Here is a 20852-nt window from a genome sequence, read left to right on the forward strand (position 1 = left end):
AAACCTAATCTTGGATTAGGCCGCGGTGGCGCCGTGGCGTCGCTCACCTTGCTGAAGGCGCGGCCTTGGGGAGCTAGGGTAGGAGGTGGACGCAGGTTGTGTGTTTTGGAGGTGTTCCGTGATCTTCTCCAGCCGTGCCCAGCTCGCTTCGTCTCCGACGCGTTCGATCTCCGGTCTACCGTTGTGTTGCTCTTTGTGTGGCTTGGCATCGGTGTGCTTGGTTCGGCTCCTCGGTTCCCGGCGTCAGTGGACAGCCTAGCTCAGGGAGCGCCTCCATCGGCTGACGGTACGGCGCCCTTCGAGCCGAGGCGAGGAGGCAGGGAGCCTTCGCGGCGATGGAAATGTTGAGGCTGATGCTTGCCTCCCGGGGCCTTCCTCTGTCATGCCACACCGGCTATCTCCTCGAGCTCCACCGGTGCCGGGCTCTGCTTTGCTGAAGAGGGCCTTAGAGTTGCAAGCTGTTCTTCATGTTCTTTATGTTTGCTTGTTTTTCTTTGTGTTGTAAGCTGTTCTCAGCATCCATGTAATCTGCCGCTGTGGCTTTATTAATTTAAAGCTGGGCTTAGGCCTTCAATTTAAAAAACTACAGGCTTAATTTAGCGATTTTAGCCTCTTCAGTAAAATTTGCCTTGCAAAATGAGATTCAAATTCACGCTTGCATGATATGATCTAGCAGCAGCAGTCAGGGACATGAACGGGAACGGGAAAGAAATGTACTGTCATATTCTTTGACGCCTCCCAAACATAAAGATGAAAAACTGGAAGAGCCAGGTACAAACCAACAATCAGTGACCTTTGGATATAATCGCCCAAACTCTCCTTAAAATTTACACAATTTGCCACAACAGAATAGGAGATGCACTTTATGTTAACATTATAAGATCAAGAATACCACAAAGGGAAGTGGCAAACAACCTATGGGTGTATAATCTGATAAGTCGTTCCTCGCTCCGTGTTGTCTCAGCTGTTTCATTGTATCATGTTGATACATGTGAGTATTTAGTTTGTAACTGAAAACATGCAATTTCCATACAATTTATGGCAACCATTTGAGTATTGGTTTGCCACACCAAATCACAAATTAAGTGGATCATTCCAATCAATGCAGAGAGGTATGTGGGTGGTCATTGCCGGACCACTAAAAATTCATCCTGGATCGCGGCGCAGGAGATTGGTGAGGTGTGGCCAACTCAATAGCATGTCTATCAGCGATTGAGGAAGTATGTTCGTCGCACATGGCGTGAAGTGAAACCCAGTGCCACCAGCATTTGTATCGTGCCTCACTGCCAGCCGCCAGGAGCACCACTGTCGCATCAGCTAGACTAGAAGGGAGCAGTATGGTTGCAGTGCCTCAGCAAAAAGTGGAGGCAGATCTGACGGCATGAGGACGAGCACATGATTAACATCGAGTTGGCCGGCTTGATGATGAAAGAGATCACGGTCACCGCCATCTCCACAAGATTCACACACGTGAGTCGTGCTTCGGGCGAGGTCGTGTCATCTTACTCGGCTTCAGGGATTTTGTGCGTCCAAGTCTCTGCCGAGAGAACTACCAACGGAAAAAGAACACCGTCTGGACACTGTGGACACTTAGCCTTGCACTCTCAGCGTAGCAACACTAGTGTGCATTTCCTGGTGCCTCTCAGCCCTATACCACCAACATGTGAGCTGCTAGATAGTAGAGCTCCAATAAATACAAAGAGTGAGGTGCGACGCTCTTAGTTTGGCCTTGTTCAAACACAACCTAAAGACATGCTACAATTTAGGTGAAACTAGCTAGACAACTGCAGCGAGTGCTACTTATAGTTTTCAGACGAACTCGGCGATAAAGAAATCCTACCAAACAGAACTACCCGTGTATCTTACTGTGTTAATGCTATGTGAAAGGCAAGGACAGCATATGGTCATTTATTTTCTCGAATGATGGGTATAACACGCGATCTTCTTTGAACTATGTGATTATTAAAAAGATCAAAGTTTCACTATGCTAATGGCAGAGCAATGACTAAGACTCTAAGAGACATGTGTATAAAAAAATAGAAGCATACTTTTTAAATTTGATGGGTTCAAGCTAATCTACCTTAAATGGTGACTATATAAAGGGAGATACTAAATTGTGCACTTCTTTCGTTCAAAACTGACATGATTAAAAACTACATAGTAGAGAATGCATTTCTTTTTGCACAAAGAGAGACTCCAGAGACGCCAAATTTTATTCAACTCATAAGCAGTTCATAGCATGGATTACAACACTTTGACATTGCATCTGTTGATCTGCATAAAGTATAGGATAAGTAAGACTTTTATGAGCTGAATTTAAGCAACTAAAGATAGGCTGAGACGGAGATTGTCTTAAAGCCTGATGTGCACAGTTGTGGGCAACTCCATTGAGATCTCTCTTTATCTGGTAAGCTGATGTTATAGAAGATTTGGTAAAAGTTATGAATTCAGCTATGTGACGCCTGATCTCCCATGGGACCTGTGATTCTGTAATGGAGTTTGCAAGAGCAGCTTTGGCCAAAGCACTATTATCCATCAGGAACGTTTGCTGCTGAAGCTGCATAGCCTTAGCCAGCCGGACTGCAAAGATGAGAGCTTGTGCTTTGGCCTGAAGAACAGAGATAATCATGGGCGTCGATACCTGGATCATGACCGTGGCGCTGGAATTCTCTGGATGAATCTGTTTATACTCCAATTCCTGTAGCAGTAGCTGTCGCCACTCGCCAAACCTGGAGCCTTCCTAGTCTTCCAAGCTGCATCGGTTTTGCTATTTCTCAGTCAACTGAGAATTTCTTAAGTCTCAGTCAATCATAAAAATGCATTTGAGTTGCACTTTTCTGTCAAAAAAGTGCAATTGCACTTTTCTACTAGAAAAGTGCAACTGATCCGAGTTGCACATTTTTTTGAACTGCACTTGCACTTTTCTGAGGTGATTGAGACTTAAGAAAATCTCAGCTGACCGAGAAATAGACACACCCAAACGGTTTGCTATGTCTCCAGCCAACCGAGAATTCCTTAAGCCTCAGTCACCCACAGAAATGCACTTGAGTTGCACTTTTTCTGTCAAAAAAGTGCAATTACACTTTTTTACTAGAAAAGTGCAACTGATCCGAGTTGCACATTTTTTTGAACCGCAGCTTGCACTTTTTTGAGGTGACCGAGACTTAAGAAAATCTCGCGCGACCGAGACATAGAGCACACCCTAAAAAAAAATTTGTTCCTTTCATTGACAGATCAATCTAGAGAGTTTCGCCATGTTTGGGAAGCAAATTTTGATGCTGTCTTTTAACTTCAGCAATGACCTGCAAGAATTCTCCTGTGACAAGTGTCCGCCCCGAAATTGAAACCCCAACATTCTACCGCCGCCCACATCAGGGTGCGCTCTGTGATGCACACGGTCCCCGCTGTCGCTCAATCTTGGAGTCCAGGATTCGTGTCAGTACCCTAGCACGCACTTCCGGACACCACGGCAGGTCCTTGGCCGCTGCCCGTCGGCTCAGATACTCCCACCAACATCGCTTTCCAGGACTGTTCGGCCACTTGCGAGTCCGAGTTTGAGGTATGAGTCGGGACCATTTTGTTGGAAAATTGCGCCTATGATATTGGCTATTAATCTGTCCGTGTTGCACGCAGATAGACCTCACCAGGTCGATCAAATTCTTCTACAAGAACATTTTATCGGACGATGAGTCGGTCGTCTCTTCAGAATTCATGGTTGTCGCAACATCGCTCATCGATGAGCACACTAATAGGAATATGCGCGTGCACAAGGGTTCAACTAGGCCACACAAGGCCAATATGAAGCGCATTCGCGAAGCTGGTCACTACAGTCTCTTCAGGGACTAGTTCCACCCCACCAATCCAGTCTTTCCGAAGCACCTATTCCGGTGCCGCTATTGCATGTCAAGAGAATTGTTCTTGACTATTCTACGAGGCGTGAGGGATCATGGCCCCTTCTTAGGGTGCAAACCCGTTCCCTCCGGTAAACTAGGCTTCAACTCTTACCATCTTTTACCCAACGATAAGACCCAACGAACATGAGCCTATGTCACCTCTTTCCATCGGGCGAAATACTACCGCTTTCTTTTGTAGCGGGTTCGGAAATAAAAATACCTTACGGAGCCCAACGAACATGAACGTATGTCACCTCTTTCCATCAGGGGAAACACTACCGCTTTCTTCTATAGCAGCTTCGGAAATAAAAATAGCTTACACTCCACCGCCTATTTTATGTGGTGAAATAGTACTTTTTTTCTACCTCCTTGGAAAAATATAGTTACTGCACCGTTCGTCGCCTAAACTATTGTGATAATATGATGCCTCTTTTATTAGGGGATTTTTCAAAAAATATAGCTACTCCACTGTCTATTGCCTAGACATGTATTCCTCTGTGGTACATAGGGGAAAATATACTTACTCAACCGTATACCGCTTTTTTTAGCAGGGGAAACTACCTTCTTCTAAGTAACTCCAAAAACAACTATAAACTTCTCTATATTATCAATGAAAATAACTTGCTCCGCCGTTCGCAGCCTCTTTCAACCGGTGTGTGCTGTCTTTGGGCACCGCAACCACAATGTAGTGTCACACCATTTTATTTTTACCTTAGCCTCACAATCAACTATTTATTTTTTTCCATAATACACTATTTTTTCACCGCATCACGATCACCCTACGGGTGAGGGAAAAAACCCCAACTTGGCGCTACAATGGGACTTCTACTTTATACAACAATATTTCCACAACACCACTTCTACGGTGCTTTTGTACCCTGAATCCCTGAATATTGCGTACTTCTACAATAGGTTATCCAACAATATAATAGCCAAGGCCGCGGCGTGCCGCCGCGCATACCTTCCTAGTACTATATATAAAAGCCGATGGCTTTTGCCCTCACCACATTGAACAAGAGATTGTTCATGCTATGCACATAAACAGTGATACACTCAGTTTTTCTTTACATTTCAGCTTAGACATTTTTCCTAATTTTTTGCACGGTATTTTTACAGTTACCGATAGTGATTTTTTGCAGTAATGCGTCACTACACATATTCAGCTTTTGTAGTATTTTTTTCCGTACCGATGTCAACTACGAAAGACCTTTAACTACTTAATAGTAATCCTTGCATGGCTCATATTTCCGCGGCGGTTATTTACAGTTGCCAACAGTAATATTTCGTAGTAATTCGTTCGTATAAATATTCAACTTCTGCAGTGATTTTTCACCGGTGCATAATTCTTCGCCGACACCAACATTTCCCGCTTTTTATCCCATGAAAATAATATTATGTCCTTCTATGGTAGCATCGAAAAAATATACTTACTCCACCTTCTGTCACCTGTTTTGCCTGGGATAATATTATTAAATTCTTCTAACGCACCTTTAGAAAGGTATTATTTCTGCACCGGTTATTTACAGTTGCAATACTGATTTTTTGCAGTAATTCATCCGTATACATATTCAACTTCTAAAGTATTCTTTCACGTGCTGATGTCAACTAAAAAACCAAACCAGTAATTACTTAATAGTGAGAGGATGCATATTTTTGTGACGGTATTTTTGCGCACACAAGAATTTAAACGAACCTTCAAAATTGATAGTATCTCCGAACGCTAATTACCTGCCAGTGATTTTTCACTGGTGCATATTCTTTGATGGTACCAACATTTTCCGCCTTTTTTAACCAGTGAAAATAATATTTTGCCTTCTACGGTACATCTGGGAAAAAAATACTTACTCCACCTTCCGTGGCCTCTTTTTCCTGGGAAGAATACTATTACCTTCTTCTACCGCACCTTTAGAAAGTTGTACTTACTTCACCCGCTACCTCTTTCAACCTGAGAAAATACTACCATTTTCTTTTGTAGCAACTCCAGAAACAAAGACACTCAACCATGTGTCGCATGTTTTAATCGACAAAAATAGTAGTGCCCTCTTCGAAAATAGACTTGCTCTTGCTCTGGCCACTATAGATAGTGGTATTGGCATATTGCCCTCATTTTTCACCACACGGGATTACCTACGGGGACTTGAAAAGGATGAAACAATGCCGCTACAGTACTACTTTTATGTTTCTTCAATAATGCTTCCACACCAACACTTCTATAGTACTTCTACGATACTATAACCAACACAGGGCGCTGCGTGCCGCCGCAGCAAGCTTCCTAGTATATGCTGATGGAGAAAGCTTGAGGTACACTAATCTGAATGTTCAATGGCAAGGGTTCCCTAAAACGTTGTCCATGTCTACATGCGCAACGTTTGGAAAACACAGACAATGACATATAACCTTACATCAGTTATACTCCCTCATATCAAAAAAGAAGTTATATTCCCTCGGTTCCACAAAGGTTGTCTGGAATTTATCAAAAATTAAAAATATATAGATATTATTTAGTATCTAGATACATCTTAATTTTGACAATCTCGGACAATCTTTATGAGACCTGTGGAGTATAACCTAATTAATCAGAAACACCCTCTTCTAATGTGCAATGTACAAAGCAAAAAAAAAAAAGGTGAAACCAACAGAACTGTAAACGGAGAGTCAGAAGACCACCTCAAATATGATCCTTACAATCGCAATGCCATAGAAAAATGCACGGCACTATAGAAGGCACCTGCTATGTATTTCTTTAGAATTTGAAGGACTGAGATAATCACCAAGTTTATGTAAGGTTGCGTACATACACCTGAAATATGAACAAGGATCCAAAAGACATAAGGAGTATAAAATGCTGTCACTAGCGATCATTCACCAGTTGGCATTAAATGCTGTGACCTTTCAATTGTCCTTCACCAAGAACATGCTGGAATAAATGGCAAACCAGGTATAAACAAAAAAAATCAGAGGCCTCTAAATCGAAAACTCTTTAATTTTACATTAATTGCCGCAACAATGTGCAATTGCCAAGGGAAAAACGGCAGTCACATTCAACCATGGAATTTTATGATACCATAGCTATTTAAGAATTACAAAATGGAAATAGCAAAACCTATGGGTGTATAATCCAGTAAGCTGTTCATCATCTGTGTTTTCTGTACAGTTGCTGACTGTGTCCCATAAATGAATGAAGTGAGGGGAGATCAGCCTTTGAAAGTCTAGGGTACATATCCTCTTAGGATGAAGAAATCCAGCAGCAAATACAGCTCAGAAAACATGAGCATCTGAGCACAGGCTTTATATGCTTATCTGACCAGCTGCCCTGTCACGCACTGATGCCCCTCTCTCAGAAAGCATAACCGGGAATGTATCGACAGTATTGGGCACACAGAACCACTTGCATAAATACTGACTTGTCTTACTGCTGATCCAGTCTGAACTTTATGCGCAGGCTTACGTGGACCGTTGTTAGTTCTGAGAGTGAGAAGTCTCCACATTGGATACTGTAACAGCCAATCACTTAATGCCATTCAATGACTTCTGCATCTTTGTTACTTTTTCCCTTTGGTCGACCAAACTTTTTGACATTTTTACCCGTCAGAAGCTTCAGTGCACGCTTAAGCGTCATCTTCTTTGGGTCTTCGCTCTGTCATCACACATTTTCAAGGCATTGCTAAGACTTGCGACGAGAATTTCAAACCAAAAACTATATAATGTAATTGCATATGAATCTTATTAAAGTTTCTTCATAACAAGTTGACAACAATTCCACCAAAACAGAAATCCCATTTCGTATTTAAAACATGTGTAATACTAATAACAAAACATACCTTTGGCACTGGAGCAAGAGTTCTCCTGTGCCGGACGCTAAATCCAGCTTTAGAATGTGTCATCAGCACCGGATGTTCATCATCGGGGTGATTTCCCTGTTGGCAACTATAATGTCATGCTTGAACTCAATAACGCTTTCAAAGACCTAAAATTTATAGAAAAAGCATACCAGATTTTTTGGATACTGCAATAGCTCAATTGCATCTTCAATAGTTATAGAGTCAACATCTTTGACCTGAAAGAAGGTTAAAAGATATCCGTGGTAAGCTTCTGGAAGGACAATGTACAAACTAAGGTAATAATTACCTCCGACAGAGGAGCTCTTTTCTGAGAAGATCCTTTTCTATCCTCTCCAACCTGGATGTAGTAACCATAAGGACCTTGTTTCAAAAACACCTGCAGAACAACCAAAAATGTCATATACACTTAGTTAGGCCTTGTTTGGTTACGGGTTTTGGAAGAACTGGGTTTCGCAAAACACGTTTAAAGCTCTACCAACCTAAAACGCTGTTTGTTTAGCTGGAAGAAATCGTGGATAGCTAAAACCAGACTTCCACAAAATGAGAAAATCTAGTATTGCGAAAAACGACTATTTCACGTTTTTGTCAAAATGGGTTTAACCCGATCCTCGTCGTGAGAAGCAGTTCACCCGCGGAGCTGCTCGCCCGACTCCATTCATGAATCTGCCACCGTCCGTTCCCACCAGGCACACGCACCTATGCCGCCAAAGCCTCCCCGTGCTGCTTCCTCTTCTGCCAACTCCTCCCCACTCTCCTTCCACAACGCATCACGGTCTCCTGGAGCCGTAGGGACCACTCTGCTGTTGATCCTGCCAGGCAGAATGGTGGGCTTGGACCGCTTAGTCACTGACGCCGGCAGCATGCGCTCACGGAACGGCAACAACATGGTTAGCTGGCCCAAAGTTTTTGGAGTGCCTGCTGCAGGAAACCGACTGCGGAATCACCGGCGGCAGCTCCCTCCTGGAGTAGGCCCTGAGGACAAAGTCTCGGTCGTCGGCCCGGCACGGAGCACATGGCAAGCCTGACGTTGATGGGCATACCCTTAGCGAACCTGTGTATTCTCAGCCATGGAAAATCCATATGACGACAACGATGGTCGACACCGACTGGTGCAGCCTCGCGGACGAGGTGAGTGGGTGCTCCTCAGAGCTGAGTCCACGCCTTAGCGTTGGCGTGTCCTCCAGCAGGTCCGTCCTTGGCATCCACCGATGCCGGCACATGCACCGGTATCCCGATGACGGCGTGACTGCGAGCACAAGGTGCTCAACGAGGCTTTCCTGTTCGGCTTGAGAAGATGTGCATTGTGTCTCAAGTCACCCAAACATAGTTTTGGGTAAATGCATGCTAACAGAAAAACTAACCAAAACTGGTTTTGCTAAAAATTCTGCTTAAACTCGTTTTCTAAAAGCTAACTCTAAATTCGTCTAACCAAAACAACCACTTAGTACCTGAGAAATAAATAAGTCCAGAAACATTACAGACTGAAACCAACCTGTTCGCTTGTATCAGGAATGAGACCAAGTAACCTAGGCTCAAAAGACCTTGGTTGTGTTTCCTCGGAGGCTTCATTATCATCATCTTCATCTGATAATGTGCGAGCGATGTACCTATTATAATTAGTTTAGTTATTAAGTACGATTGATATTGTCCTCACAATAAAAGATATGACCATATTCAGTTACAATCAAGAAACTGCAGTGCAAATTACAACTTGCAACAGGAGAAAACAAAGGGTTACAGCAGAAATTAAGCTCAACTTGAAGGTATTTAATGTTTATTAGAGGGGATAGCAAGATCATACTTGCACTTCGGATGCCGATCACAACCAATAAAGTAGCCTTCGCCATACCTACTAACTTTGAATCTCAGGGTTCCTTCAGAACAACTGCAGATAATCAACAAGCATGTTAAGTATTTAAGGAAGAAACATAATTAATGCATCACATAATAAGGTAACATCGAAGGATTCCCATATTAAATCAAATTGTGCATCTATGTTTGGGGATGCCAAATTAGACTTCCTAAATATCTTAATTAAAATTACCTAGGGCAAATCCTACTATCGCTGGCAAGGTCTGGAAAGAGGATAGAAGAGAATTTCTCTTCAAGCATTCTCTCTACCTGCAACAAAGTGGCTGATTCAAATTAGATCCAGGTTTCAATACTGAAGTGGCATGCGCCAGAAAACTTAGCAATAACCTCATTCAAGCACTAGATGTTCTAGGAGAATAACCATCTGGGTGCAAGGGTCAGATATTTCCCAGGTACCAGGAAAAATATTACCTTTCTGACATCCCATTGACTAGCATCTCCGCAATATTTGTTGAATCGTTCCCAGTAATCTTTCAGTAGGCCCTTCCATTCAGTTGACCCAGCAGAAACATTGTCTAGCTATTAATGGAGCAGAAAAGGAACAATTAATAGGATCCTTATAACAAAGAAAACTATTTCTAGCCCCACATCTTCTATTCAGCACATCATCGTCACTGATCTTTAAGGAAAAGGGCTAATCCGATTAGGAATCACAGCCTTATGGTATAACTCCATCTTGACTTTGTATGTTTGATCCCTTTATGATTATTGATGAAGATTTTAAGAAAGGATAAATAATGATGCATATACAGTTCATGGCTGTGGGCTTGTTCAAACACACTCAATAGGAGAATGTGCACATGGCCACCCTGCTGGAATGAGCCTCTTCATATTTAGATTTGTTAGATGCATAATTTCGCATCTGGATAATTCAGATATAGTATTATCTTTAGTTGATATATCTCACAGTAGATATCCTACTTAGGTTGCTACGCATATTGTTATTTATTTTCATTAAGCAAAGAATAACAAAGGAATGAGCCTCTTCATACTTAGATTTGTTAGATGCATAATTTCGCATCTGGATAATTCAGATATAGTATTATCTTTAGTTGATATATCTCACAGTAGATATCCTACTTAGGTTGCTGCGCATATTGTTATTTATTTTCATTAAGCAAAGAATAACAAAGAAGCTTTGCCATATCCCTAAAGTCCACCTCTGATAAGACCACACTATATAAACAGGCTTATTGACATATTTGGATAACGTCCCAAGTTTCTTCATGTAGTATTTCAATAGTTAATTGGGATGAAACCCATTTATCCTTTTACACAATTCATTTCATAATAGCCTGCTTCAAATTCTGATTTTAGTGCAACTCCACTGCGCACCTTGATATTGCTCAAATGGAAGAACAGGGTTGCACATGCGCACATGGCCAACATTGAGTATGGGGATTTCAATTTCATGTACAACTACTAGTTTCAGTCTTTTGATGTCTACTAGGCACAACAAGTTTCCCCATAACGGATAAAGAATTATAATTCCAATACTGGTCTGCAGCCGTAATGCTGGCTGGAGTGAGGCAGAAGGTGGCCAAAACTACTCAATTTTGCATATATTGAACCAGTAACACATATCTAGATAATATTGTTGATAATATTCATTACAGCAAGAAAATTATGAACAAAGTTACAGCCTTTCTTTTCAAAGTATGTGGGTCTCACTTTCTACTGATATTAACACCTCCAGATTTTCTGGAATTTCATATTTACCTAAACCGCCAGCTAAGCTGGTTTCTGAAACCATAGTAAAGAACAAGTATAGAAGAAAATGTACACAAAACTATAGGCTAAAATATGTTTAGTACCTCAGTCTCCATGTTAGCGGTAAAGCTGTAATCGGCAATCTCAGAGAAAAGATGTGAAAGAAATGCTGAGACCTGAGAAACAGATGGCATTGAGTATGTCAAAATTAGACACAAGAAAACTGAAATAAGTTTATAATAAGCAACATCAGCTAGTAGAGCTGAAAGAATGCCCTAAACACAGGCTAAAACCATATGCGACAAAAATTAAACTGCATAAAGATGAAATAACTGCTGAGGTGTAATTTGGCATTTGGAGAACCATGAAATATTCACCCTTGTAAAGAGAAAATGATATACAGATCAAGATGTACGGGTTTTAGTGAGTTCATCCATCTCGATAAGAGTCATGAGAAAGAGTAATAACTGTACAGTTACAAACAGGATGCATTGCTACCATGTATACAAATGCACTGGCATTGGAGATAATAATGCAGGTAGCAATCAGCATTATTTCTATTTAAACCAACATAAAGGAATTTCAGATGATATCACAACTAACATGATATTTGTAGAAGGGTGAAGATCACATAAGGAACAAGAACATACCATTCGACCACGGAATTCAGGGTGCAAAACTCGACTTTTTATTGTCACATATTTCCGGTCCTGGATGTCACAAGTATGGCAGAAACTATTATGCATTTGCAAGAGTAGTTGCCAATGAATGAAAAAGTACCGCCATTGGTATGAATGAAAGTAGAAACTAGCACATAGTGAATCCCTAAACCTTTGTCACTGTTGGGCTCGGCCATGTGTTACTGTTATTAAAACTTGTTAGTTGTATTCAACCCAGTTACACCTGTAAACTACCCAATTGTGCATACTAGTAACCACTAACCACAGAGGTGGCCTATTAGTCTGTTACCAGAATTTCAGTCGAGTATGTCAGGTTCTCAAATAAACCAACTCTCCCAGCAACCCGAAGATTTTACTGTGTTATGCATTACTAAATTACTGCATGGCACATGTGAGCTTTATGGCATGTGGCCATGTGCAGCACAACAGGGGCAGCTACATGAGCCAACCAACCCAAACATGTAATTCAGTATGCGCTCATGGGACTTAACTCAAATAGCATCAGACATATTATAAATAGCTACATGACCATTCAAGAAAGGCAATGTGGTGTATATTGGGCATAACAGAAGAAATAGCATGTTAGGCTACCTGCAACACCCTCATTATAGATGCATATGTAGAGGGCCTTCCAATTCCAAGTTCCTCCATCTTTTTAATCTGGAGATTATAAGGTACAAGGTGGAAATCATAGGTTACAGAACAAACAAATAATAAGAAAACCTTGTTTCAGGATGGACAATGATCAGAGGAATGAGTGAAAATCCAAACCAGAGGTTATTACTGACCAATGCACCCTCAGAATAACGGAATGGAGGTTTAGTGAAGTGCTGCCCAAGATGCACGTTAACTGGAGATACCAAATCCTTCACCTGAGAAAAAGGAGACGTGCTATGACTATGACATGGTTAAATGCTGGCCAGCAATCTGTGGTCACATGACAAAAAAAAAAGGATACAGAAAGGGTATGGTCAGAGGCAAATCAGCAGGTGCTAACCTGTAATTTGGACAAGGCCTCAAAGTTATCCTGATGCGCAACTTCTCCTTCAGGGTTTTCACTGGACCCACTTGCTTCAGTATCCTACAAGTGACACATTCTCTAATTAGTGGGTTTAATAAGCTCATAAAACTGAACAATCGGCACAGTCCTTTTGTATCATACAACCATCTTATATCCATGCAAGGTTCACAATTGGCTCCTTGAGGGAAAAATTAGAAAGCTTACGCATATAACACTTAAAATTATAGTGACAGAAATTCGTGCATTTGAGCAACGGTAAGAGAAGAGACATCCTGTGGAGAAAAGGAGATAGAAAACTCCAGCAGGGAATCAATGAAAAATATACATGGTTATGCACAACACAATACTGAATTACATGTTTGTCATGTGTATACTTCACAAATTCACACCATAAATTCACACTAGTTTTTGTCATGTGTATACACATGAAAAAAATTCAACATGATAATTTGACAAAAATTCGGACTAGTTTAAGTGTATAATTTGAAGTATACACATGATAATTTTACAACATGACAAACCAATGAGCAAGAACCAACTGAAAAAAACACTAGTTTTCAAAAACAATAACCAGTTGAGAGTTGAGACCGTTAAGCACACCCTGACCCGTATTTTATGCATACATGTATTATCCTTGTTGCATACAATACGACCGGTTAACCACTAGGTTTTGCAAACAGATTGTCCTTCTTCTAGACACTAGAGAAAAGCTTCTCAGAAAACCAGAAACGTCCATCTGTGAGATTTACACCCAACTTCTGGAAATCAAAACCCATATTCCACATGAAAGAGTAATAAAAGAGGAAAAGATTCCATAATTATTTCAAAAAAGAATGGTTTCTACAATTGGGAGACATACAAGAGGAAAAATCAGAAGGGAAATGGCATGGGCAAATCATATACTAAATTTTAGCTTGGCCTTGTTCCTGATTTACATATGCATCTAACTGAGGATGTATTTTCATCTATCTTATATTTATAACCAAAATAAGAGAGGACACTCCGCCCCAGTTGGGGCAAGGAAAAAGAGAGAAACTCATTAATTATTGCTTAATCTAACTCCCCTTTCAAAGAGGGGTAGAGCCGTAGAGGCCCTAACAAGTTCATGTAATAGAAAAAAACAGAATCTGGTCAAATTAATCCGCTTAAGGCCCCTGAAATTAATTAAAAGGAACCTAATCACATTTATATCTTGCAGCAGGCACTGGGCACCACCTTTTCTGTTTGTGTGGACGAGCTCACGTCGTAACAGACACAAGCCAAATTAAGGCTACGCAGATGATAAAGGCCAAAGCAATTATATAATCATCCATTGAAGCATAAAATGATATCGTTAGTGAGATGATACAGCATACTTTCTACTCAAATCTACTTATGGACTGACCAATCAACATAAAGAAAAGTGAGGAAGGCTACATTAGGAAACAATCAACAAATTTTCTTTAAAAAAAGGCAAACATAACTGAGCTAACAGAGGATCAAGAAGCCTAGATGAATTAAATTAAGAGCCTACCTCATAGACGGCTTGGTATCCCTTGAAGTCAAGCCTTGATGCAGATGAATGAAATGTCATGTCTCCTTCAGGATTGCCAATATCAACTTGGATCTACAATGCAATTAGTAAGCAACTAAGCATGCAATGTTATTGAATATGCAAAATACTAAAAATAAAAAAGGTTCTATTGGTAAGGAAATTCACTTATATGGCTAGCATGGCCAGCGTTCTATACTTCTTCGGTTTTTTCATAAGAGAAGAGATGGTTTGGTGATAGTTGTGAAACAGAGTGCTCATGCTGGTAACAGAAGAAAAGACCGACAATTTTGGCAAAAAGTTCAGTCATAAACACAGATTTGGGAGAAAAAAATGCAATCCTATGTTCAGTTCTTTTCTGTAGATGAATGGGGAACTCTGTAGATGAACCAGAAAAAAAATGAACATATGTTTGCTTGATTAGACACCCTCACGCCAACTTACAAATCCCTATTAATTATAATACCTATTACGATTTTCAAAGCAAGCGGAGAGTTATTTTAACCTAAGGTCAACTGGACCAGCAAAGATAATATGCACATGTGAGCAGCACGCTACCAATGTGCAGCAAACTTGTTGAATTCAGACTTCTTTCAAACAGAAAGCAAATTATTCACAGTTTTTAATGAAGAGAGGGGATTGATTTGCATAATATACTACTCGTATTTGCACTCCCGAACCTTAAAAAAACAAGTGCAGACTGCAGAGTAAGATTCTTTGACCTAGACAAAACCTAGGTTCTGCAATACATTAATGCAGACAATATAGGTAAAGACATTTATTTATAATAACATCCTAAAGAATGGAGTATAATAAACAACAACAGGTAAAAATAAAAAAATGAAGTAAAACAGTAACCAACCAGCTCAGTTCTGGAAGCTTCCATTTGGCAAGCCATTGTTCTCCTCCATATTAGAGTGTACAGTTTCAAACAATCCTCATTGAGTATTCCAACCAAAGATGCTGCAATTATACATCAAACAAGAAACGAAAACTATAATGCTAAAATATATTCAAGTAAGAACAAGAGATGCTACAGAAAAGGTTCAAAAAAGATGCTACAGAAGATTTGGTGAAAACAAAAGAAAACATCAGCAACCCTTAATTCTGAAAAATGAAACTCATGCTTCTGGTGCTCTTTCAGTCATACAGAACATACAGACTTCAAGCATACCCTTAGTTCATTATCAAGGGATCAATCATAAAGCATGTTCACGACAGCTAAAAACAGCAGATGGCAAAACACTATTTGTTATGAATCAAGAGGTGATATAAACAAGGTTTTTAATCAGATGACAAAACACTATTTGTTATGTTTTTTAGAACCATCAATAGTAGTCCAAAACTTGAGAGATAGCACACGCATCTGTAATAGAGTAAACACAAAATTAATGGTGGGTTCATTACATGGCAACCTCCTTATGCTGGTGGGCCTTATAGCTTCATGGGCCTCTTGAGCATTTTTCACCTTCTTCAAATACTTCCTAATATCCTCTGATGCATACTGCTCACCATACCTAGAACAAACACTTGTTAACAGGAATGGACATCCGCAGGTGTAATATTGATAGACAGAAGGAAAAATTCTGAACTACCAACACACTGATTGTCCAAAACTAGCTTCTAAAATAACAATAGCAGAAAAAAAATCTCAAAAATATTTGGTAATCTGAATTGTTGTGTCTCACACAATACCCGTCCCATAAATCGTGGACAATGAGAAAAAAAATATGAAAACTGCAAACTTCCACTCTGTGAAATTGATGATTCAAACACTAAATCTGAATTATTGGGAACTACATAACTAACAAATGATACAAGAAACAAGATAGACTAGCAACCCTGAAAAAACTCAGTAAAACAGGCCTTTTTTCGAGAAAACGCAAAGACGGAGAGTTTGTTACAGGATCATGCCTCCAGGGAGGGTGGATAACAGGTTGGTGCTAGAAGAAATTAGTGTACATTCTAATCTACAGGCAAGATGGCACATGTTCCAATAGAGTATACCTTTCTTTCACTAATGAACGAATATCTTGGGCAGCTTCATTGGAAATCTTCAAGGGGAAAAGGCAGAATAAACAAGTGAGGCCACAATGTCAGGTTATTAGAATGGATACAACATCACACTGCTATCACTGATAACTGACAAGAAAAATTCTCAAATCGAGGAATAGAGAGTCATATCGGTCATGCACACAAAACACAGATTGTCGCCAAGATTGAGTTCATGTTCATATACACCCATGATGTGTTTCATGCGATTGAACTCAAGCTAAGATTACAGCTAGCTCATTTGGGTGGGCGACTGGAGGCACAATCCACCACCTAAGTTCAAGTCATCGCCACTTGAATTCCGGTACATATTTAATACTTTTATTAAAACAAATATGAGTTCCCCCTAATATATGTTCATTTTTAAATTGTACTACCGTCGCTACCTAGGGTCCTAGAAATACATTAACTGAACAAAATAATGAGAACAGCAAGACAAATAAAAGGGCAGACAGTTTGTATGGAATAACATTTACTACGACCTATCAAACTCAATTTTCCCTATCAGATGTCAAAGCTGATAAACTAAGTTCTTTCTATGAAGCAAAAGTGCCCATTCCTTGGTCATAGCATCAAGCTGGCCTCTCTACTCAAAAACCTATTTGAATATCATTTAGCTTGCAAATTAAGCTTTTCTTCCTATCTAAAGATGAGTATTGTCACTTTCTCAGTAAGAAACGGGATCATCTCACTCTGTAATCTATCTCCTTTATCAAAGTGGCACGCTCCACTTAAAGCCATCGCCATGTGGAATATTTCTCTACAATTTCAATTGCATGTAGAGGGACCAATTTGGTCATTTTTGATCTGAATACACCCATTTTAACCCACAAACACGAATCACATAAAAGAGACCAGGAGTGTGTTTTTATCCTACCTGCATGGTACATTTATAAACAGCAAGACTACTTTGGTAATCAACAAAGTAGGATGGTACCTACATGATACCCATCTGTTCTGAGGTATGTTATTAGGCCTGTTGCTTGTTCTGAAGAAAGATTGATCCCTTCATAAAGCTTTTGGGCTACCTACAGTCACATAATGAGCCATGTGAGTAAATAGACTGTTACATGTAAATGGTAGTAATAATATAATAGTAAGCACGCTATATACGCATCTGAGTTTTTTATTAAGTAGAAACAACCTTCATGGTATGCCCTGCACCAAAATGTAGTTTGTTTGCTGCATCCTGCTGAAGGCTGGATGTTATATATGGCATCGGAGGATTCTTGTGAGAGTTGCTTCTCTTAACACCTCTTACTTCAAAATGGCAAGAATAAATCCTCTTTTCTATAGCTTGTGCTTCTTCTCGAGAGCTTATAGAAAGTTGATCCAGCTTTTTTGAATTGAGATGCTTTATCCTGGATGTGAGGCATAGGCCTTTTGAAGAGTCTGAACACTGGGTTTTGAAGTCCGTATCGACAGTCCAGTATTCCTGAGGGTTAAACTGTTCTACTTCAGCCTCCCGGTCACATACAAGGGCCAAAGCTGCAGATTGGACTCGTCCAGCTGACTGACAACCAGGCAACTTCCTCCATAGAAGTGGTGATATGCCAAACCCAATCAAATAATCAAGGGACCGGCGTGCGAGATAAGCATTAACTAAGTCCATATCGATATGTCTTGGAGACATTAAAGCGTTTTTAATAGCATTCTCTGTGATTTCATGGAAGACAACTCGTGCAACAGTAACACGGCCATCCAACACATCCTGCTGTGCAAGCATTTCCTTTATGTGCCAAGAAATTGCTTCACCTTCACGGTCAGGGTCAGATGCAAGAATCAAATTTTCTGCTCTGGAGACAAGAATAAAGAAAAATTTAGCATATTACAATCAGTAGTATATCAACAACTTCACAAAGCAAAGAAACTTGGCATGGGAACTTGCACTGCGGTTTTAAAATTTATGTAGTATATAGAGTTAGCTATAGTTTCAATGACACTTAGTATCAATGGAAGGCAGATGTACAGAAAAAAGGTTTAGCTAATAAGTGTATACTCAGGTGTAGCAATGAAGAAAATATCCATAGTTCAGGATGAAATCAAAGCTCCGGTTGAAGCCAATTTAATCAGCTAGGGCAAAAGATTAAAACAAATACAAGTAAACGAACCAGCATGACTAACTTTGTAAGTATGGAGCAAATGTTACTCAAGTATACACTTAAATAGTTCAGTTGATCTATTTCATAGTTGACAGATTCGTGATTAGGTTCGCAATTCGCCACTTTCCACAAATCAGATTTGATGGAGCATATTAGCGTACAAGTAATCAATTACATGACAAGTGTCCTACAAACAAACGTACATGTGAAGAACGAAATGTAAACAATGTTACTGATACCAACAGCTTAGAGAACATACCCTTTCAATGCTACTTTGATGCTCTTAAGGTGTGTCCAGGCAGCAGTAGGCACCTCCCATACCATGCTGAAGTCATCATCAGGGCGGACAGATCTTGACCTCCCGGCTAGATCTCTCACATGACCATAGCTAGGTAATACTTCGTACATGTCCCCGAGGTATTTTTGGATAACTTTCGCTTTTGTAGCTGATTCAACCACAACAACTGATTTAGCTGTGGGGGGATAAAGAGGTACAAGTGGCTTTGTCTCACTGCCAGAACCATCAGCAGAGGTCTTCGTATGATTCTTGGCATCAGCAGCTGCAATAGCAGCAGAGGATTCCTTCGCTTTCGAAGATCTCTTCGGCTTTGTTGCTGTCTTTTTCTCTTTTGATGTACCAACCCCTTTCTTTGGTTTAGAAGCGGCGGCCTTCTTCTCTTCTTGGTTCACACTAGCTTCCTCGGTTGCCTTTGCTGCTGTTTTACCAGTTTTAGCAGCTCTGGTCTTTTTCTTGGTGGGTACTTTATTTTCTTCCATTTCCGCACTAACTTCTTTCTTGGTACCCGCGGACTTCTTCCTCCGAAGAGTGCCCTTCTTAGTACCTGCATCACTCTCCCCGCTCTTGCTCGTAGATGTGGAAGCCTCATCAGCAACGGTGCTACACGCAACTAGTGTGCTATGCCGTCTCTCGGATCCATCTCTCCTAACCGCATTCGGACTGCTAAATGAGCTCTTGTTTCTAACGAGAAACCTTAGCCTTTTACCGCACGCTGTCGAGAAGAGCCGCGATGAAGTACAGATGCCGGTAGCATTCAAAGCAGCTCCGCGGACATCCGCCGCTGTGGAAGCTACGAAGCCATGGTAACCTGGGAGCCCGGTAGTCAAAAAGGGGCTACCTTTGAGCTGCAGGGCGAGCCTTGAGCCGGTTCCTGAAGACATCTGCCTTGCTGAGCTACTCCTCACTGTGACTCCGCACGTTTGGCAGGGACGGAGGGGTGAATAAGGCGTGAAGGCACACGCGTATCTCTGAGAAGTCCCAAAGTGTAGCTGCAAGCAGAGAAATCTTTGTGTGATCATGTTCAATCATGCCAACAGAAACGAAAGTAAAGCAAAAGCGTGGTACAGGGGAAAAGGCATTCTCGTCATCTTAATCGCAGTTGTATTAACAGCAGCAAGAATGATGATATAGAAGAAGCAGTGGTATACCTAGAGCAGCAGTACAGAGGTAATTTTTCTACCGTGCCCACAAAAATTAGAATTTGATGTCTCATTACGGTAATTAGAGCTAGTGACGAGGAGGAGGAGGCGAATGAAGGAGGATTGTTACCATGGCAGGCGCCGGCGGCAGCGACGGCTTGGTGGCGAGGGTGACGGCGCGGTGCGCGTAGCCGTGCGGGAGGAGGCGGCGGAGCTGCAGCGCCATTGCGAGGGGCGGCGGGCGGGAGCGGAGCTCAGGCGAGGAGGGGCATGGAGGGGGCTAGGTGGGAGTGGATAGGGGAGAAGAGAAGGGGGAGGTGGAGGTGGAGGTGGAGGTGGAGGTGGGAGGCGGCTTCCAATGGCGGAAGGAAATATCCGAATCGCTGCTGCCTTCCCCGCTAGGTTTGGATGGGCAGTTGTGTTCTTGAGGTACAAGGTAATACGTATGGGTGGGCTGCAATTGGCATTCGATGGAACGGGCTCTTCTTACGTGGGCTTCGAGCCCATCATCCCATCCTCCTTGTGCTTGGTTGTGGGCTGTGAGTTAGGGCCTCTTCTTTTCGGTGCTAAAGGGGCTTTAGCACCCGTTCATGGCACGAACCGGTGGTAAAGCCCTTCCCTTTAAATATGTGCGGTCTCTCCTTCTTTCTCATTCTCTCACGAAAACTGCTAACGACCAAATCACCGCGCGAGGAGCACTCGGACGCCGTCA

General features: G+C 41.3%; 1 protein-coding gene across 1 annotated transcript; it reads right to left on the reverse strand.

Moving 5' to 3' along the window:
• Nucleotides 1–6858: 6858 nt before the first annotated feature.
• Nucleotides 6859–20375, reverse strand: LOC124703438 (DNA topoisomerase 1-like). The gene is made up of 21 exons (XM_047235966.1): nt 20271–20375; nt 18963–19990; nt 17746–18397; nt 17543–17629; nt 16557–16603; nt 15957–16066; nt 15412–15512; nt 14532–14624; nt 12995–13078; nt 12786–12869; nt 12589–12657; nt 11968–12027; nt 11422–11493; nt 10019–10126; nt 9780–9856; nt 9537–9620; nt 9228–9342; nt 8022–8111; nt 7885–7950; nt 7715–7810; nt 6859–7530 (listed from the first exon to the last, which is right to left on the reverse strand). The coding sequence occupies exons 1-21, from the start codon at nt 20364–20366 to the stop codon at nt 7405–7407; spliced, it is 3345 nt and encodes a 1114-aa protein (XP_047091922.1). The 5' UTR covers nt 20367–20375; the 3' UTR covers nt 6859–7404.
• Between the last annotated feature and the right edge of the window lie 477 nt (nt 20376–20852).

The sequence above is a fragment of the Lolium rigidum genome, chromosome 1 (assembly GCF_022539505.1).
Source record: "Lolium rigidum isolate FL_2022 chromosome 1, APGP_CSIRO_Lrig_0.1, whole genome shotgun sequence".
NCBI lineage: Eukaryota > Viridiplantae > Streptophyta > Magnoliopsida > Poales > Poaceae > Lolium > Lolium rigidum.